Source organism: Lontra canadensis, unplaced genomic scaffold, assembly GCF_010015895.1.
Source record: "Lontra canadensis isolate GAN:19392208 unplaced genomic scaffold, GSC_riverotter_1.0 scaffold1, whole genome shotgun sequence".
NCBI lineage: Eukaryota > Metazoa > Chordata > Mammalia > Carnivora > Mustelidae > Lontra > Lontra canadensis.
Genome location: NW_022630995.1, coordinates 117,365,680 through 117,387,435, shown reverse-complemented (window position 1 = coordinate 117,387,435; position 21,756 = coordinate 117,365,680). Strand labels below are relative to the sequence as shown.

General features: G+C 43.5%; 1 protein-coding gene across 7 annotated transcripts in view; it reads left to right on the top strand.

Annotated features, from left to right (window-relative positions):
- AFF1 (AF4/FMR2 family member 1) overlaps nt 1-21,756 on the top strand; it is a 199,980-nt gene that overhangs the window by 163,765 nt on the left and 14,459 nt on the right. For 6 of the 7 annotated variants that reach the window (XR_004383211.1, XM_032862035.1, XM_032862016.1 and 3 more), the window contains 4 exons: nt 4,957-5,011; nt 5,134-5,171; nt 8,037-8,193; nt 13,260-14,225. Coding sequence is in view for 6 of the 7 variants with exons in the window: in XM_032862035.1 (XP_032717926.1) it covers nt 4,957-5,011; nt 5,134-5,171; nt 8,037-8,193; nt 13,260-14,225 (1,216 nt within the window). In the remaining variant the exon portion in view is untranslated. The remainder of the gene's footprint in view (nt 1-4,956; nt 5,012-5,133; nt 5,172-8,036; nt 8,194-13,259; nt 14,226-21,756) is intronic. The other variant, XM_032862044.1, reaches the window with a different exon arrangement.

Here is a 21,756-nt window from a genome sequence, read left to right as displayed (position 1 = left end):
GAGGGAGAGAAGCAGGCTCCCCACTGATCAGGGAGCCCGATGCGGGGCTCGATCTCAGGACCCTGAGATCATGACCTGAGCCAAAGGCAGAGGCCCAACCAACTGAGCCATCCAGGCACCCCTGTCATACTTATTTTTTTAAGTAATCTCTCCACTTAACATGGGGCCCAAACTCGCAACCCCCAAGATCAAGAGTTGCATGCTCTACCATCTGAGCCAGGCACCCCTGTCATACTTACTGATTTAATCTTACTAACTTTAGATTTCCCCTTGTTTATATTCTTGTAATTTTTCTCATGTCCTTATGTGACCTCAGATAATCTTCACTTCATCCATGGATTTTATTTTATTTTTTAAAAAGATATTATATATATATTTGACAGAGATCACAAGTAGGCAGAGAGACAGGCAGAGAGAGAGAGAGAGGGAGGCAGACTCCCTGCTAAGACCCCAATGTGGGGCTCAATCCCAGGACCCTGAGATCATGACCTGAGCCGAAGGCAGAGGCTTTAACCCACTGAGCCACCCAGGCATCCCCATCCATGGATTTTAAATAGTCTTTTACACCTGTGACAATTTTTACTTTATCGACCGAAACCTTGATTTCTCTGTGTGTTGTCCCTTTCCCCTGTCTTGTTTATCATCTCCCATAGACCATCCCTCCGTGAATTTGAATAATGCCAGCCACTGTCCCCATTTGGACAGTTCCCTCATATGCAGTAGCACAACTTCTTGAGCTTTGCTTTTCCAGTTTTTCATTTCCTATATGTGGAGCTTTCTCCATAATTTGTTGCCTTCCACTGGCTCCTGCAAAACATTTGCAGTCCTTATTTCCACCCTTGATCAAAAAAAGGAAATCACAGCCTGATTGAATTTTAGGTTTGGGGAATTACGAACGTTTACTTTGGAGCCAGCCTCTTTCTCTTTCTCTGCCCTCTGTTGCCTGTTCTATCCTTAAGTCAGTTTTCAGTTTGTGAGATTGTTCAAGTTCACACCTTCTCACATGTTCCATTAGCAGTTTCTGAAAAGTATTAACTTACCATCTTATACACAGCTAATACCCGGAGTGTGACTTATTAATTACCGTGATCTTGCCTTCACTTGCGCTTTCCCAAATAAAATGTATGGCCGGGTTGGGGGAAATGCTGATCTAAAAAATCAGCTTATTTAAGTAGTTTTGGGGTTTGAATTGAGATGTTACAGACTATTGGCAGTGAAGTCTCTGGCAAGCCCAGGACTGGGGAATGGAAAAGGAATCAAGGCTTGTCTTGTGTGTCTTCACACAGTAACAATCAGGCTCTGAGTCACCGAAGCCTGCCTGCCGGAACGTGTCCATGGCCCTCTGAGCTTTGCAGAGCAGCTGCCTGAAGAATGTATTTGTACAAAGGGGTTTGAGGACTGTTTGTAACCTTTAAGTAAAAACTGTACCTCACCAGTAATGTAAAATGTGGTTAAGTCTACGTGTTAGTTCAAAGAGTTGCTGTACCTGAGTGTTGGGCTTCTTTTGAACCGTGCCAAGGTAGGCCTGATGGCGGCATATGCTTTGAAATAGCTGCTTTTGTCTTGGTGTTTGGAAGTGAGATTAGTCATTTAACCAATTTTAAAAGTATAGAAGGTTTATAATTCATCTATTTTCACAAGGGAAAAAGAGTGTATCCATTTTATTCCAACAGGATAATTACTGTTTTCTTTTTAAATCAAAGTCTTTCTCTGTCCAGGGAGTCTGGAGCTTTAGGTTCGGTCCTGTCAGGTAGGTTTTCTAGCCATTACGCCCTCTATGGGCCGGAGCAAGGCGATCGTGTGTGACGGCTTTTGCGTTCCAGATCTGGGGCCGCGTGAGCCCGGCGGCCATTCTGAGCCGTTTCCTTGCCCTCAGAGCGTGAGGGGATGATCAGGGGCAGCCTGCAGGGCCGTAAGTAAAGGCAGTGTCTGGAGACTTCTGATGACACAGTGGGCACAGCTCTCTGGTACTGTTACCTCTTCAGCAGGCGGGGTGCAACTCGTTCAGCTGGCCTTTTAGGGTTACCTGCCAAGTCCTGGATATAGAAGATGTGAAGGTGAAAATGACTTGGTCCTGTCCCAGAAAAGCTTCTAGTTGAGGATGTCCCTTGGGCCTTATGCTCTCTTGACCTAGATCTAACTGGTAGGAGTGAGACAGGGTCTAAGAGGTTTGATTCCCATCTAGTGGGTACAGAGCTGGTCACCCAGATGTGCTGTAATTAGTTTTCCCATTTTTCACATTAAGGACCAGTTCTCCCACATGTACCATGGGAGGTGTGCTAGAGTTACGTGCTTGGCCTCAGATTTGTTGGTGGGACAAGTTGGCAATTTTAGCAGCTGCTTCCTTTAAATTTTTGTCCTTATCTCTAAAAATAAAACCTTTATCTTTTATCAGGTTAGATTTCCCCCAACTGTATGGATTCTTTCTTTTTAAAATCACAATGGAATTCATAATTTTCTGTATTAGTAAAACTTAGATACGGTTTTTAAATAACTTTTTTCTTACTATAGATTCAGTACAGGTTTGCTAAAAAAAACTTTTAGAAGTATCTTTCTTAGCCCCACTGATAGCATGCTGGTTTATGTTTAGCTGCTGTTCTGGTGATAAAATAAACTCTGGTTTCTGGAAGATTCTGTGGTTGCTCTTAGCAGAGGTGGCAGACACGGACAATTCACTTTGTTGATTTTTGCCTTGGGGTGCCTGGCTGTCTCAGTTGATAGAACATGCGACTCTTGATCTTGGGGTCGTGAGTTCAAGCCCCACATTGGGCCTATTGGAGCTCACTCTTAACAATAACAAACTGATTTTTGTATTAAATAAATTGGACCATGAATTTTGATTAAATGAAATATCATGTATAAATAACCAGTATATCCTACATAAGTGGTAGATTTTGTTTGACCCTATTGGTTTATCATTGCTTTCTGAGTGTTTCTTTGGTGATATCTGGAGCATTCTTCCTTGAGGTCACTGTCCCTCATCTCTGTAGGTGTCATACCTGCAGGCTTATTTTGTTATTGTCTATGTAAGACTCTAAAGGGGAAATTCTTAGAATCTGGGACATTTTTACAGTCCCTTTTATTCCCTAAGAGCAAGTAGAGCAAAAAGTCAGAACATATGCTTTCTAGCTTAATGTGTTAGCAGAATGTATTTGTGGAAGCCAGGCAGACAACTTAGAATATTTAACCCCCTGCTTACAAGAGGAATTATGATTAGTTACCTGATTATTGATGTTTCAGGAAATTAAAGCAAATCAGTTTTATGCAAAACTCAGTGACTTAGAAACCAAGAGGTCCACTTATTGTGGTTTTATTGGTGGTGGTTAATATTGAATACACTGTCGGGTTTTGTTTTGTTTTGATTCTGTTTGTATTATACCTTATATTTATTCAAAGATACATTGTTTATCTTTAGCTTAGGTATGCCCCAGCCAAGCCACGACTTGGCAAGTAACACTGTTGTGTGACTTTTTCTTGTATACCATCATGATTATGATATCTGCTGCCAAGTCCTGCATCTGAAGGTTGTGTTTTCTAGCCTTGCTAAAATAAGAAGGGAGCTCTTGTTAGGTAAATATCAAGCAGCCTCTACATTTATAAGTAGCTAGCAGTTTTCATATTTTTTAGAAACTTGATTACAGGATAGTTTTAGTACATTTGTTGGTGAAAATAGTTCCTTGGCAGAGTTACTACACTGCATGTAGGTGGTCCTTATGAAAGAGCCAAGTTTTCGCATTTATTTTCATTAGAAAATACAATGATTTTACCAAGGATTCTCAAAAGTAATCATGCTTGCTTACTTCAGTGGCAGGTTAATGGGTTTGTAGTAAAAATCATTGGTCAGATTATTGGTTGAAGAGGTGTTTTTAGAAATACTAAAGAATTATAACCTCCAACATAATTTTGCTTTTTGGAGCATTAATAATACTTAGCTTTGTTTTCACTTGCACTAATAATATTTCCTCAAATAGTCATGCTTATAAATTTGGGGGGGAAGTGGGAGCAAGCAGTTAACGACTAATTCATTCTTTTGATACATAGGCATCCCCATGGAAGATGGTAAGAGGGAGGAAACAGGGAAGGGCTAAGATTTCAGTAAACATGTACAGATTGGAAAATGACTTTTTTAAAAATTGAAGTGTCATGTTTGCTTTTAATATTTAGGTTGCTCTTAAGCCAGAATGCGTAGATATAAGTATTATGATAACTTTGAGGAAATGAACTGAGGTTTTATTTTCACCAGAGTGATATCAGTAAGGTTAAACATACTGTTAAGACAACAAGATTATTTGTATTACTACTCTTTCAAATAATTAGTGTTTAAGCAGACTTTGTGTGTGAGAATTTGCATGGGGGGGCAGTGAAAAATAAAGCACAATATTAATAATGTCCTTTGGACAGAAATGGAAGGTACCTGCATGGTTTGGTGACCACGGCCTCAATAGCTTCCTCTATCTTACTGTGTATGGAGTTCACGTAGAGCACTTCTTAAGGTGCCCTGACACCACCCGCAACACTTCACAAATACTTATCTACTGTTAACTTATTAATGTTTAATCACTTATTCCAGTCAGAGACTATAGAAGAAAGTAGAGTGTGTTGTGCATGTGTTTTTCTCTTTGTTGTTGTTCTTGTTTGTTTTGTGTTTATAGACCTGGGAACTTGAGTCTCAGGGCTGGCTACAGATCCCAATCTTGTGGTAGTTCTGCTTTTTTAATGCTCAGAACGTGTCAGAGTCAGTCTTGAGGTGGTAAGGAGCATGGACTAAATGCGTTTCTGTGTTCTAGTAGTAAAACTTGCATTTCCAGGGAAATGAAGCATTTGATGAATAAATTAAAATTAGACCTATCCCATCCCTCTTGTTTTAATCATTAAGCATATTTTCTATTTGTATGCTGAAACAAGTTTCTAGAAATATTTTAAATCCCACAATGTCTCTGTCCCTGCCCATTTCAGCATGCTTGAAGATGACCTTCAGCTCAGTGACAGTGAGGACAGTGACAACGAACAAGTAAGTTTTGTACACCCCAACATAACCAGGAATCCTTTTAAATCTGGTATTTCTGAGCTGCGTATCCTAACCTGTTGTTTGTTCTTTTCTTGGTCCTCCTTCCCCTTATTGTAAATTCCTAGAGCCCAGAGAAGCCTCCTCCTGCATCTGCACCTCCAAGGTATCGTGTGCGTGTGCGAGCATAGTGTTTGCCTTTTCTACCAAACGAAGGAAATACAGCCCTATTTAGTGCTTTCATAGCTTCATCCTGGGGAAGGACATGAAGGATCACAGTTAGAAGAAAGTACCTATTTAATTTTTTGGAAGCTCTAAATTTTTTGGAAGCTCCAGTCAGCCTGGAGAGGTTGTTAATGCTATAAAAGAGAAAGTCCTTGTACACACCTAAAACATCAGTTTAGATGTTTAAAATTTTTGAGAGTTTATGGGGCGCCTGGGTGACCCAGTAGGTTGAGTGTCTGCCTTCAGCTCAGGTCAGGATCTTGGGATCCTGGGATCAAGTCCCGCATCAGGCTCCCTGCTCAGTGGAGGTCTGCCTCTCCCTTTGCTTGTGCTCATTCTCTCTCACTCTCTCAAGTAAATAAATAAAATCTTTAAAAATAAATAAAATTTTGGGGGCGCCTGGGTGGCTCTGTCAGTTAAGCGTCTGCCTTCAGCTCAGGTCATGATTCCACGGTCCTGGGACAGAGCCCATGTCAGCCTCACATCAGCTCCCTGCTCAGTAGGGAGTCTGCTTCTCCCTCTCCCTCTGGTGCTCCCCCTCTCTTTGTGCATGCGCTCCCTCTCTTGGTCAAATAAAATAAATAAAATCTTTAATTAAAATAATTTTTTTGAGAGTTTAAAAATAAGCTGAAATCACTTTCATCAGTATTATATAACCAGTATTTTAAAGGTTATGCTAAAGAGCCCAATGTTTTTATGAGAGTTTTTATGGAAGATTTATTTGCTGTTTTCAAAAATCATAAAGCTGAATCATTTCTGTAAATTCTTTTCTATAGTGCCTGTTTTCTCAGTCATGAATTTCTAATTGTTTCAGCTACTTTCATTTTATTTTAATTGATTTTATAAATAGATTTTAAGTAATCTCTATACTGAACATGGGACTTGAACCCACAACCCCGAGATCAGGAGTTCCATGCTCTACCGATGGAGCCCAGCTAGGTGCCCCTCAGCTGCTTTTAAAAATGAGCTAGAATGCATGTTAGTGTGATGAAAAATGGCATTCTTTTCACTTTGTAAACAGCAGCCATATTTCAGAAAATAAGATGCTTTAGTTTTTGGAAATGGGGAGTTATCTGAACTACCTTTATAATATTTTCCTCTGGTACTGAATTTAATGATTTAATATTCCATTACCTGCCTTCCACGGACAAAGAGTTAAACAAAAGAGTTAAACAAAAAGCAGTAGCTGTTGTACTTGGTGAGATGAGGTCATGCATTCTGAGACAAGCACAACAATAAACTCTTCCTGTCGAACAGGCGATGTGATAGTTCATGTGGAGGAAGATCGTATATTCATAAGCTCTGCTCATTTGTTTATATTCTGTTCAGTAATTTCTGGTAGCTTTTAAGGTCCTGTAAATTATGACAAAACAGCCTAACTTGAAAGTGACAGAAAAGAAAAAAGAAAAGGTGGCCATAAATTAGAAGCAGGAATAACATTGAGAGTGCATCTCATTCCAGTCATCACCGACTTAAGCTACCAGTGTGAAAGGGATCACAAGCTCGATGTAACGTTTTTATATGCGGAAATTACATCATAGCATAGTGTGTGTGTTTTAAAATTACTTCAACTAGTGACTTTTATGTAATATTTTTTTCTACTTATTTTAATAAACAATTTCATTTAGTAAGTTATTTCATATTTTAGGTAGATGTGGAGGCTTTCAAGATTTCAGTTATTGATTTATTGCTGTGGCTAATTCCATCCAGGGCAAGTTTTTAAGACGGGCTGTGAAATTCTGTGTGTGTCTCCAGGAGTGCGGTCATTGTGTGTTTTCTCACTGACCTAGAATTATTGCCGCCTTCTTCTTCTTCTTCTTCTTCTTCCCTTTTTTTTTTTTTTTTGAGATTTTATTTATTCATTTGAGACAGCACAAGCAGAGGGGAGAGGCAGAGGGAGAGGGAGAAGTAGATTTCTCGCTGAGCTGGGAGCCAGACATAAGACTCGATCCCAGGAGCTGGGAATCATGACCTGAGCCAAAGGCAGACACTTAGCCATCTGAGCCACCCACATGCCCTGATTGCCCTATTCTTAAAACTGGAGTAGTTAATCTCTGCTGTGGGTGGTATTTGGGGGGTGATGCTAAGCCAGTTCTAAAGAAAGGCCTCTTTTATCATCCTACCCAAGAGTGTGACTGGATGACCTTTGAGGTCACTGTCTAGAGGAACACCCATTTATATTCAGTATATTCAATATTCTTTGGTTACCATTTGGGTAGTTTTCATATAGAGAATAGAGGGAGATTTTAATGTTTTTGTTCTTCTTTGGTAAATTAACTTCTTTGGGCTAATATATACCCACTTAAAGTAAACTTAAAGGGTCAGAAAGTAAGTATTTTAGGCTTTGTGGGCCGTCTAGCCTGTCTGGAAACTCTTCAACTCTGCTTCCAGGGTATAAAGGCAGACAGAGAGAATATGTAAAATAATGGGAGTGGACATGTTCCAACAAAACTTTACTTAGAAAAATAGGCGGCCTGTCCATGCTGTGGTTTACCAAATTCTCATAGAATTTGGTAAACCATCAAATGTAAATTTTGTGGCTCAAAATGTTCTTGAGGAGCAAAATTCCACAGGCTTCTCTTTTATGTAATTCTTTGGTGAGCTATTTTAAGGATTTTTCACTGGTTTTTGAGCCCCTCTGGGCCTTTCTCTGAACTGGGTGGTATGGTTGATTTAGTAATATTAGGTAATATTGAGGCCCTTTCTTTTGAGTAGCAACAAAGTGGCCAAGAGGGGAAATACGTAGAGCAGGAAAACATCCACCTTGTGAGGTGTCTTCAGACTCTCTGTCTGGGTTGCTTCGCAGTGCCCCGCAGTCGCTTCCAGCAGCAGCGGCCTCAGCACATTCCAGCAGTGCCGAGTCAGAGAGCACCAGTGACTCAGACAGCTCCTCGGACTCGGAGAGTGAGAGCAGCTCAAGTGACAGCGAAGAGAATGAGCCCCTAGAAACTCCGGCTCCTGAGGTACCGTGTCCCCTCCAAGAGGCAGAGAGGCCATCTAAGATGGCGGCGTCCTGTCTTTCGGGGCTAGAGTCTGCTGTGGGCCAGTGCTGACCCCGGGCTGAGTGGTGCTGCCCCCTGGGACGGCTGTTTCCGACTCCCGTGCTGCGTAGAGTCCGCCGTTTCCGTTGACTTCTTACCAGACATTCGCCACGAGAGATTTGGGAGAGCGGTCTTCTCTCTCCTGTTTAAAATAAGTTCTTCTCTGTTGTTGCTAGCGTTGTTGGGAAGAGCAACTCATTAAGAATGTTTGCACACCATTTTCTTTTCCCTTCTTTTGAAAAAGAGAACTCGTTTTTTTAGTAGGCGGCTGTTTTAATGTTAATGAAAATTCTTTTTGAAATTTCAGGAATGCATGAATTAAGGAAATCAAAAGGAGGCAGCCCAGTTTAGCAGATGGCAGGAACGTGAACTAGAATAAGTCATCAGAGGTTCTATTTTTGAATCACTAAAAGCCATGCATTAAATGGATGGCCAAGTGGTTTTGCCAGGGCTGTTTCTTGCTTCCTTTGCTCCATGTGAAACAGGGATAATTGTGTTTGCCTGTCACCCACCCTTGGGAGATTCTGTAAGATAAACTGATGAGACGGCAAATCGCCAGCACTAAGTTTATCTGGAGGATTTATACTATTCTATTTTTTTTAATGGATCGCTGAACACAAGAAGTTTAATAACAATCTGGGCTGCCAGATGCCCTCAAAACTTGGAGTAGCCATGTAAAAATTATGCTGGGGAAGACTACTTCCAGTACTTCCAGTAGTCTTCCAGCATGAAAAGGGAAGAAAGACATTCTTGGTGAGCTAGACCAGCTTGTATAGAGAAAATTAATCTGCATATTTTAGATGGGAATCCTGGGAAAGAGCCTTTCTGATTAAGAAAGCATTAAAAGTTCCCGGTGTTTGTCTCTGCCTTGCAGCAATCAAGGCAGTTCCACTAGAGCATTAACTGAATGCATCTGGAGAACACATAGTGAGCTTAACAGCCCGGGCCGAGGGCAAGGGAGGCTGGAAAAATAACTGTCATTTTTTTCTTAGATACGAATTTATGTCTGACACAGAGTAAGTGCTCAATAAATATTTTTTGGCGTGAATAAACATGAATCAGCATTAACTGCATTTAAAATGCCTTTCAGATTTTGGACACTACTCTCTGTACTTCTGGGGAATGTTTCCTTGCGTGATACTAATTACTGTTGAAATCATTTTTCTGTGCCTCAGGGAAAAAGATACTGATTAGGCTTTGCAGACAAATTGTGTGATTCTTCCTTGTTTATAAGATCTTTGCTTTATGTCTCACCTTATTCAATTAGAGAAATCTGCATGCTTGTTTGGTTGATAAAAGAAGGAAGAGAATTAGATTAAATAATAAAATTTAGTTGAAATAAAATGGAAATGGTACAGACTTGGCTGAATAATTGAAACTTGAAAGAAAAATTTAATCTGGTGTTTGTATTAATGAAACCATTGTATCTTTTTTTGAAACCATTGTATCTTATTGCTCAGAAGGTTACTGGAGTAGATTTAGAGACTCTTAGTTGAAAAATAAATGTTCCCATCCTACTTTATTTTTTTAAAGCACCTTACCAAAGACGCACCTATTTGTACCTTTGTGTTGGTGACCAGATCTGTCTAGATTTGGGGCACAGTTTGTATGTCATATCCTGACACTTGACTTCACCAGAAATACTTAGTCTGGGTCTTTGATTTTTTCCAGTGTATTTAACTACCTTCTCTGCCTTGAAAAGGAATACCTGCCTTTTTGTAAATCTGTGTGAGAGTAACATGAATTCCACAATAGGCCACAGTTACTTGTTTTAACTTTCTCACCCTTTTAAAAATCTGGTTTTAACACTGAGAATTTGCTTTTTATGGCTCCATTTTAAGTTCATTTGACAAAGTAGTCCAGTGATCTTATGAGATCTCAAATGTCCTATGTCTGTCAATGGGCTGACGGCGAACTTGGGGGAAAGCCACTTTCAGTGTCTGCTTTATAGTGTGAATCAAAATGTAAATCTCAGCTTTTCAGAATATGTAGGATGGACAAGCCGTAGTCTTTTTATTGCTTCGGTTCAGAAAAAATGCTTTTATTCTTAGTTATTCAAGGAGGATCTCCTTAGTTTTCTAATCTATTCATTGTCCAGTTTTTTTGTTTCTTTGTTTGTTTTTGTAGTAAACTGCCTTTGATTTGCCTCCTAGACACTTGGTACTTTTTCATGAATTATTTGTCTTAGCTCTCTGTCCACCCTGTGAGATGGGGAGCTGTCTTTTCCCTGTGAAAAGGTAGCGACACCAAGATTCAGGCCCATGGCCATCTAACTCTGAGGTCTTTTTTACTATGACAGCAGGCCTCTCTCACACTTTTCTCCTTTTTCTTTTCCTTTCATTTTAGGACTCCTACTCACTAATAATGATGATGTTTTTACTAAAAATAATAAAAAGGGCATATTTGCGTATACCTCAAAACTTTTTATTCGGCATTACAATTCATCCTAAAATACACAAACTTCTGACAGTTTGAAGAGTTAGGAGACGTAAAGGGACAGACAGACGTTTATGAAGGCGCCAAATGAAAACCAGTCCGGTATTTTTTCACGCCCAGTGTGCAGTATTTGGGTTGTGCCAGCCCTGGGAGGCTGGCGGTGGGGCACAAGGAAAGGCAGGACAAGAAAGCAAAGGCCAAACCTTGATCCTACCCAGCACTTAGACTTAAAATTCATTGTGAAATCCGTTTCAGTCGATCCCTTATGTTAAAGTTTTTCCCATTCCCAACATCCAAATATCTGACCTTAAAAGAATTCTGTACATTTTCCCGTCTCCATAGCAGGTCTGTAGAAAGGATTGGCCTTACCCTTTGTCCTTGTCTGGGTACATAGACTCAATTTTACCCTGCATTTGGGCCATATGCCTCCCTTCTGGACATTTTTAGGACCATGGTAGAAGAAAATGTGTTTTATTTCTGTAATCAGGACATTCCTTTAGTAGGACATTCCTACTAAATGTATCTTATATTGCCCTGTTTTGGGGTGGGGGGAGAGCAGATGTTATCTATACCAGGAATGACTTTCCTTTTTGGTTCATGAATAAATCCTCTCCTGTAGAGCGTGTCAGTGATTCCAGTGGGCTGTGAACTCAGCCCAGGTGGGAGAGCCGCACCCCTCCCAAGACAGAGTTTGAAGGGTTCAGTTCCTAAGGTGAGCGGCAAGGGATATATATCCTAATGCCTTGTCCCCAGTTAGCCGCCCGGATTACCACCCCCTAAAGTGTTTGCAGGAAATAACTGTCTGACAAGTAGGTATTGGGTGCTGATCTTTTTCTCCACCCTTCACCGTCCTCCTGTCTTTTCAGAATATGGAATACAGTTTTAGATTTCCTGTGGCAAAATAAATGCCTGGCGCTCTAGAGCACTTTCCTTCTTCCCTCCTCCCTGCTCTGAAATTCAAATGAGAGCCTGGGTGTAGCGTTGATACTGAAGGAGATCTATTAGATTAAGCAGCAGTAAGGGGCAGGCAGAAAAAACAGTTCTGCAGCCCTCTTTGTGGCCAAAGTTTAGTCATACCTGGTTCCTTAAAGTTCCTCTTCTGTTGTAATCATACCAAACCGAGGAAATACCTACCTGATCATTTTTTAACGTAACTTCTTCCTAGCTATTTACAATATATCCGCATGTCTCGCTGTACTAGGTTGTTGTGTTCTTACAGAGTTCAATTGTTTGGGACGTTCCACTCAGGAAAATTGTTAGCAGTCTCTCCCTGTAAAATACCGTCCACCTACTGCAGTGATCTCCTTTATCTGTCATCTCACCAGGTAGATTCCACGTGGAATATCTTTCAGTTAACATCCTGGTGCGCTATGTATATGATTCATACAAACCACCCATCAGAATGAATGGGTCTTAGAAACATGTAGCATGTCGGTGATGTACTGCCCTTTCAAAAGGTGTAATCATTGCCCACCCTTTTAGATGCGAATTTATTTCCATATGGCGTAAGATGTGTACAGACAATAATATGCCCGTGGAAATGCTCAAGTAAATATCTCACGTCCACCACTATGTGCAAGACATAGAGTAGAACTTGGAGATCCAAATGTCCTCGGGTCTGCTGTTAATAATCTACTTAGAGAGACATGTTGGGATTCATCAGTAGTCAGTCAGCAGCAAAGATTTAAACAACAGTTAAGATACCAGAAGTCGGGAACTCTGTTTATTCCTCGGATCAGATGTACATATCATCAGTCTAATCTCACCGCTTTAATTGTGTGCTCTGGAGCCTCCCTGTGTTTCTCAGAAAAGCAGATGCTATTCAGATAAGATTGTCCCTAACAAGAGACTTAATGTTTGATTTTTAAAGAATTCAAGTGGGACTGAAGTTAGGGACCAATTTAGTGGGTTAACATGACTTCACTTGTTCTTTTACCAGGGTGAAAATTTGAAAGTCAGGCTATAATCCGTGATATACTGCCAGCCTTGTCATGTATGAATGTTGAATGTTTTTAAGTAAAGAGATGAAATCAAGTCTTGAGGAAGGTCATTTTCAATTGAAAAGTGTCTCAGAAAACAGAATAAAGCCTGTAGGTAATCACTAAGAATTAATTTATTCATTAGCCTTCTGAAAATCCTTTTGATAAAAGGATTCTGTTCATTCTTTATTTCTCCCTTTATTTTCTGATTGTTTACAGGCCAAAATGTGTTAATTCTGTCTAAATCGCACTGTAATTACCATGAAAACAAAATACTTAATATTACAAAGATTTCTCAGCAGTGGTCAGTGGTTTGTACCTCATGGTCTGTCATTAGTCAGCATCTGCTACAACAAAAATTCATGTAGTACAAACAGATTGGAAGATTGTGTTAAGAGTTAATTATTAAGAGACTCTGACCTGTAATTGAGAGAAGGATTAAAAAGGACCGAATTCTTAGGTTTGGGAATGGGTTGCATCTCCCTGGGGGAGTCCTGTACAATTGGTTGACTAACACAGAAGAGCTTATCATCCTTGGTCAGTTCACATTTTTCTCTTGTCCTTTGTTTTTAGCCTGAGCCTCCCACAACGAACAAATGGCAGCTGGACAACTGGCTGACCAAAGTCAGCCAGCCCACAGTGCCCCCAGACGCGCAGGGGAACGCAGAGCCCCCGTCTCGGCACCCGGACAGTAAGGGCAAGGGTGGGGGCGACAGCAGCGGCCCCACCGCCAGTCACGGTCAGGAGCGCACGGAATCCAAAGATCCTCCCCTCAAAACCTCCAGCAAAGCCCCTCGGGGCTCCTCTGAAGGCCCCCACACCGGCAAGAGAAGCTGTCAGAAGTCCCCCGCGCAGCAGGAGCCCCTGCAGAGGCAGACCGTTGGAACCAAACAACCCAAGAAGCCTGTCAAGGCCTCGGCCCAGGCAGACCTACGGGCCGGCCTGCAGGTGGAAAGTGAGCCAGGACCCCCTCCATATGGCTCCAAAGACCAGCCTTCCAAAGACAAGCCCAAGGTGAAGACGAAAGGGAGGCCCCGTGCCGGAGACAGCAGAGAGCCCAAGTCCGCGGCGCCCAGCCCCAGCGAGCGCAAGAAGCACAGGAGCGGGCCGCTGGCCCCCTCAAAGGCACTCTCGGGCCCGGAGCCCACGAAGGACAATGCGGGGGCCAGGAGCCCCGAGCACTTTGCCCTGGTTCCCCTGACGCAAAGCCAGGGCCCGCCTCATGGCAGCGGTGGCGGTGGCAGCAGCGGCAGGACTAGTGGCTGCCGGCGCGCTGTGGTCGTCCAGGAGGACCGCAGGAAGGACAAGCTCCCAGGACCTGGGAGAGACCCCAAGCTGCTGTCCCCACTCAGGGACACTCCTCCCCCACCAATCTTGATGGTGAAGATAACCCTGGACCTTCTTTCTCGGATACCCCAGCTTCCTGCCAAGGGGGGCCGTCTGAGGAAACCCGAGGACAAGCAGCCCCCCGCAGGGAAGAAGCTGGAGTCGGAGAAGAGAGGCGCAGACAATTCAAGCAAGTTGGCCAAAAAAAGAAAGGTGAGTGAAGCGGGTGGATTGTACCTGCTGTTGGCCTGGGGCTGGCTGTGAGCCCTGAGTTGTTTTAGGACAGGAGGGAAATCTTTGCTCTGATCTCATGTAGCCTTTGCTCCTACACCAGAATGACCCTGTCACTGTGGACCTACAGGCTTCCCACTTTGCCGCCAAGCAGTAGCAAATGCTAGATCCCTTCAGCAGTTTTGCTAGTTTGAGAAAAAGTGAGGCAGGCATGGAAAAGGATATCTTGTTAGAGGATAATGTAGCATTTTGGGGTACACCTTTTTTATGATAACATTGGTATTTACCACCCAACCCATTATTAAGTTTTGCCCTAGAAATGCATATCTTCCATGAACTGAAATGTTAATCAGTGTTCTGAATTACTGAAAGAACTGCTATATGCCAGTTTTACTCCTGTGGTCTGATCCATTTTAATACCGGTACTACATCTATGTTTTAACTCATGGCTGCCTAGCACCTCATTAATTTGAAACCACCAGATTTAGAATTTGTGACCTCTATAAAAGGCTTTTATTCATAAGCAGAACATTATTTTAAAAAGTTATAGAGCTATTAAACACATGGTTAGGATACCTTGTGGAGTAATAAACAGGACTGATAATGGTATATTATGAGGTATTGAAAATCTGTCATTTTGTTACCACAATTTTTGGAAATTTCATTTAAAGAACAAACAAAATGGGGAAAGAGAAACATTCATGGGGCACCTGGGTGGCTCAGTTGGTGAAGCGTCTTCCTTTGGCTCAGGTCATGATCCCTAGGGTCCTGGGATTGAGCTCCACCTCGGGCTCCCTGGTCATCGGGAAGTCTGCTTCTCCCTCTTCCGCTCTCCCTGCTTATGTTCTCTCTTTCTCTCTCTGTTAAATAAATAAATAAAATCTTTAAAAAAACAAAAACCATTCATACACCACTTAAGATCCAGAGTTAACTTGGACACACCACTGTTTTGGACAGACTCCTTCCTTCCTCCCTAGATCTTGAATCACTGAGCTCCTGATACACTGTTGCTGGTGCTTCATGGCAAAAGATAAGTGACTTTTTCCTCCAGTGGCATTCTTTCCAAATTTGTTCAAGATTCAGAGTGAAAGGCGCAAGAAGAGCCAACTCTTTCCTGCTGACAAGGGTTAAAAATTTTTTTAACACTCTTCTAAGTACACAAAAAAACTTCTTACTCAGTCCTGGAAGTTGAGCTAAGAATAACAAAGGACAGAAAGATCATGAAGCCTGCTGTCCTGTCTGTGATTCGACCAGTTACTCTACTAGGTTAAAAATATAACATGACTTTATCAAATGGCAAAGGGCGACTGTTTTTTCCAGAAGCTTGTTGAATGAGACGCGAGGGTGTCTGTTAACCACCGTAACTGCAGACGACAGCTCAAGCTGGGTCGGATGCGGTTCTGCTCAATGCTGTTTGAGCTGGAAGAGGGCGTATTCCCATGTTGGATAACGTTTAAGACGGTCTGGGTGTGTGTTAAAAGTGTAAAACTTTCTGGATGAAATTGTGATGGGCCTGGCTAGGAAAAAGGTCCCTACATCTCATATTCCCAAGAAAGGTTCAAAAGTACTCTCCTTGGAGGTACCTGGTGGCGCAGCCGGTTAAAGCCTCTTACTCTTGGTTTTGGCTTAGATCATGGTCTCGTGGGTCATGGGATCAAGCCCTGCATCAGACTGCGTGCTCAGCGGGGAGTCTGCTTGAAGGTTTTTTTTGCCTCTGCCCCTCCCCCTGTGCATACTCTCTCTTGCTCGCTTGCTCTAAAATAAATATTTTTTAAGAAGGCACTCCATTACCTCCCCTTCCTCCTGGGATATCTTTTTATCATTCATCTCCCAGCCGTCATGGTCTTACCTAGTCTCTAGTGAGCCTTCTGCATTAGCTGGAGTGGGGCAAAGTATTTGCTTCTAAAATACGTACTAATTGGGAATGTTAGAAATTGGAGGCTTCCACAGACAGTTCTCATCCCAGTCCATACCCCTGTGCAAATCTAGAAGCATTGCTTGCAGCTCTGGAATGGGAGCCTTAGCTCTCCCTGTTGAGTATGTGAGTCGTGCCCTCTAAAGAGCTGTTCCCAGCCCTTGGCCTTGCTCCACTAGGGCAGCTCACTTAGCTCTCTGTCTAGAGGATGGAGAAATAATGACTCTCAGCTGAGTCAGATATATGCTTTCTTGAATGCTTTGGCAGGCAGCAGAGATCTGCCCCTGGGAACTGTTTTGCCCCTCCACTGTGATACCGGCAGGATCGGGGTCTGAACCAGACTGGTCTGTTCCAGACGCTGGCTACACGTTACGGTCACCCCGGGAGCCTTTATGGCCACCAGCGGGGTTTGCACCCCCTCCCTTGCCCCCTTCATTGGTGTTTTTTGAATCCTGATGTCTGGCAGAGCCGGGAACTGCTGGAGCAGAGCCGTACAGCAGGGCTGGGATTGTACGAAGCTGGTTCTTTGGACCGAGAGTTTCCTCCAGTGGGCTCCTTCGACATCATGGATCTAGGCAGTGAGGAATTCCTTGCCTAAAGTATGTCACTAGTTAGAAGCTGTCTCATAAATTGATTTGAAAATAATCCAACTGTGTACTTATTTCGTGATCAGAGAATCATGGTCTTTTGGTTTTATTCTGCTGGGTTCCAGGTATTATGAATATTGGGAGTATGAACCTGAGCTCCTTCCCGGAGTGGGTGGGCTCCCCCGTTTCCTGTCGAGTCCCTGGCTCCCACTGTTCAGGCCTTCCCACAGAGCGCCTGCCTCTCCCAGCATGTGTGCCTGGGCCCCGAGGCAGGCAGGTGTGGTCTCTGTTCAAGCCTCAGCGCTTTGCTGCAAATGTGGATGGTGACGGTTCGTTCATGGCTTTCATTTTAAGTGTGAACACTGGAAAACTCTCTGAGCAGTTGAAGAATGTGCCTGATCGTTCACATTAGTGAAATTTTTTCTTCTCTATTTTCTTTTTTAATTTTTCAGTAGACTCCATGCCCGTCATGTGTTCAAACTCATCACCGTGAGACTGAGTCACATGCTCTACTGACTGAGGCAGCCAGGCACCCCCCCCCCCCCGCCCCCGAACTTTAGTTTTTCGCTTAAATCCTGTCTCTTCCTTTCGTGGTGCAAAGTGTAGCACAAATTTTGGGGAGGTTAACAGATCCTTGAAGCCACTTTAGACTTAAAAGCAGAAGATCACCCTAAGGACGTAATGGTGGGTAAAAGCAGCTCTGATGAAGCTGTCAGCCATGGCCTCTGCAGAAAAGTATTTACTCCTTTAAAGGACTGGGCAGGGGGCAGTTCATGACGAAAAATGGAGAAAACTGTGGGAGAAAATAGGCGTGACTTGATGTAGTGCTCCCTACAAAAACCACAAATTTCCTCATCTAGCTTACAGTTTAGAACTTCAAATACAACTTGTGTTTTCATTTCTACAGTTTGTAAACCATGCTTACGTTTCCCAGGCCGTGAGGACAAATGGAAGTCCAGAGGTACAGTAGAATAAACAGTCAGCCCAGTGCAGTCAAGAGCATTCTAACAGTACGCCTAACATGCATGGCGCTCCGTGTGCGGGTTAAGCGTTCTAGGCATTTTGTAGATCTCTCTCTCTCTCTCTCTCTCTTTTTTTTTTTTTTTTTTAAGATTTTATTTGACAGAGAAAGAGCAAGAGCGAGCACAGGCAGGCAGAACGGGAGGCAGAAGTGGAAGCAGGCTCCCCAGTGAGCAAGGATCCAGATAAAGCAATTGATTTCACACTACCCTGAGGTCATGACTTGAGCTGAAGGCGCTTTACCGGCTAGGCCTCCCAGATGTCCCTGTAATACCTCATTTAATTTCAGTCCTTGTCTGGATCGCCTCTCAAATAAAATGCCAGACCGTCCTAACCATTGTGTAGACAGATATCCGAACAAGGAGGTATATTCATTCAAGTCTGCCTTTTCGTTTTTCAAAATAACTGCTTCTCTGACCAGAAGCTTTGGCATTTTTGGAAGTAACATTTCGGAGCTATCATTTATGTCAGTTTTGGGGAATGGGAAGAGGAAGTTCTGGGATGTCGTGGGAAACTGTTTCTGTTGCTTGCAGATCATTCAATCCCTTCCTTGTATCCAGGGTCTGACTGTCTTTCCTTGATGGTTTATTCAGACCAACATTTCCCGTTAGTCTTCTTCAAAATCGAGGGTTTGAAAAGTCATGCCTTACAGTTTCCTAAAGTCACTGATGTCTGATTTCTTCATGCCTTGTTAATTGCCCTAAGAAGAGCATCATAACTGTATGAGACGGTAGCCAAGGTTGTATTTTATTTATTTATTTAAAGATTTTATTTATTTATTTGACAGAGGCATCGTGAGAGAGGGAACACAAGCAGAGGGACTGGGGGAGGGAGAAGCGGGCGTGTCTGATGCGGGGCTCTATCCCAGGACTCCGGGATCAGGACCTGAGCCAGAGGCAAGACCCTTAACGACTGAGCCACTCAGACACCCCTGCGGAGGCTGTTTTAAACCGATCTTTATGCTTGTGTATTTCCTCACCAAGAAGAAGGGGGAAAGCGCATTATTTTTCCTTTTTTGTAGTATTTATCCTAGTGACTGTGATCTGTCTTCTCAATCCCTGCCCTCGTTCTTGGTGCTGATCGGACCTGATGTCCGCTGTGTCATTGTCTTAGTGAACCCCCTGCACAGGCACACCCCGAGTTTCCCAGAAGGCTGCTTCTCCGCTTTTCCTGTCCCCGGGTGCTACCAAGCCCGCTTGCTTCCATGAGGCAGACAACGGTCGTAGAGTTTTGAGCGCTAAGATCCTATAGGTCACTAGTTGAACTGTTCCCTTTTCTAAATGGGATCCTGGAAGGCGCTAACATCACTTGGCTGCTTAGCAAAAGTAGGTCTGGAGCTTGCACTGGCTCCTGTGGTCTAGCGATGTTCTTCTCTTTCACACACGATGGTTGGTTTCTTTCTCTTTTTTTGGTGGCCAAGCGTCTTCTTGGGGGGATTATTGGAGAGAGGTTCGAGATTGGTGGTATCCTGACTCTGATAGAGTGTCATCCTGGCTCAGTCCCTCTGCTGTCCCCATTCCTGCCACTCTAGTGTGCTGCGTCCCCACCCCCAAGCCCCTCTACCTTCTACATCTGTTTCCCTTTTAGATGCTCCTTGGCTCTGTTGTAGCTAAGCTCCTGGTAGAAACTCTGTGGCCTAAAATGAGTGTCCATTTTGGAAAAGCTGCTTTCGCTTTCCCTTTGCTACCTGTGGGTACTTGGACGGTGAGCTAGATGCTGGGGCAGGCCTGCGGATGCCCTGCAGGAACTCTCTGGCAGCCAACCCGGCCCAGCACAGCCCCAGCTCTTCCTTTTATGGTCTTGGGACTTGACTGCGACTCTGCGGGTGGGGCAGCCTCTCAGGCAGGTAATCCTTGGACACCTGACCCACAGGTTAAGAAAAGAAAACACGTCAGTTAGGAACCAGTCACCAGCCCCCAGCCTCCCTCTGTTGCAGATGCAGACGCTGTCGATAGGCTTATCCCTCTAGACAAAGGGAAGCCCAAAGCCCAGAGCAGACACAGGGTTCCCTGGAATGGGGCTTGGTCTGTGGCTAACCCACAGGGCGCAGGAGACTTCTTTGTCTTCTTGAAGAGAGAGTACATCACTCTGGTCTCATCTTCAAAAGGCTGCTTGTCCCAGAAACATCTGAAGAACACCTTGCCTCCTGCTTTTCAGCCTCGGAATTCAAGACTGCGTTTCTCGCCGCTCAGTACTGCTTGGCGTGCTGTTTCAGGGCCCTTTCCTGAATCCAGCCGCTTAGAGTTGTAGCACTGGGCCTGCTCCTGGGCACCTCAGCCACTCACCTTACTTTCTGTGCCACTGCACACATGCTTACTCCACGGAAGCCTCTGTGACTGTTCCAGACAGCAGATGATGGCGTTTCAAGTGCACAGTGTACAGAGACCCTCACCTTAGGCCCCCAGGCTTGAGGTCAGGCAGACAAGGGCCATCACGAGGGGAATGTTGCTCATTGGGTTGAATGGCTTACTTTCTCCCAGCTTACAGAATGTGATGGTTTGTCAGCGCTGCCTGTTAGTGCTGTGAGCATAGTACTCCAGTCAGCGCCATCACGGGCGTTTCGTGTTAGTGTCAGCGTTTGTGTTTGGTGATTTCTTGGGGGTTTTGTGGCTGTTCTCTTAAGTCACTGATTGGTACAAGCTAGGGGTGTGTCCAGTTCGTGAGGGCTGACTCCCTGTGACAGGCTTATACTCATGTGTGGTGTCTAAGGTCTGCCACTTTGGTTTATGGTCCTAACCTGCATGCCCTAAGCAGTGTGAAGGTAGACAAACAAAAATGGACTCTCATTCCACCTCTGGGGTTTGGTGGGGTTTTTTGTTTTTTGGGTTTTGTGTTTGTGTGTGTGTGTGTGTGTGTGTTTTAAGGAAGTAACCTTTGAGGAAGTAACCTTGTGGACAGTTTATGCCTAGTTTTCCCGTGGGGACTTATCCTATGTGTCATTAATTACCTTCCACTGGAAAAAGTATATATTGCTAACTACCACGTGTACAAGTTAATGTCTGTGTGGATAGTTCAGCAAATCTGTGACTTTGCCCAGAGAGAAATCCCCCATCTTCTCGCACTGGTTGCTGGGCCAGCTTCCCAGCCCTTAATCTAAAACGGAGGGGAATTTAGTGGGCTCACCGGTGGCAGACACTCTTGGGCACAGTAGGTTCTTAACTGACAAGGAGAATAGTAAGGTTCTATCTTAACCCAGTCATTTCCAGATTACTCTCTCTTCTCTGCCAGACTTGATGGTCTCTCAGGGGTCACCATTACGAATTGTTGGATGGGCATCTGTGTGCTGTGTGGAACCCCAGGAGGCTTCTCCTGGCATGTGCCAGCGCCTTTCATTTCTTCTGAATTGTGCTCCAGAATTCTGCTGCTGGCCCCAACTTCCTTGCTGAAGGCTACGAGAGAAACAACTGTGTGAAATTCCCTCTCCCCTTTCAGCTATGCCTTTAAGACGTGCCTGTTTATTTACGTCACATTCTCTCCTTACTAGGGTCCCCCAGGGTGCTTTTTCTCCAGTCTTCTGTAATAAATGGTTATATTTCTGAGCATATTTCTGTTGTTATCTAATCTGTAAGTTAGAGCAAGGGGAGGGGCAGAGGGAGAGAGAATTTCAAGCAGACTCCCTGCTGAGCACAGAGCCCAACACAGGGGCTCGATCCTGCAGCCCCAAGATCATGACCTGAGCTGAAATCAAAAGTCGGACACTTAAACAACTGAACCAGCCAGGCACCCCTAACCTGTACATTTTATAATTCCTCCTTTGCGTTGCTAATTGAAAGTTCAGAGCCCAGTTTGCAGATCGCCTCTAGAAACCTGTAGCACAGCACTGTCTCCTAGGAATACAAAGTACACCACATATCTGATTTTAAATTTTCTATAGTAACCACATTTAAAAATACAAAAAGGCAAAAAAACAGTGAAAATAATTTTTAAATTTTTATTTAATCCAGTATAACTAAAACATCACCACTTCAACATTTAATCAATATAAAAATAA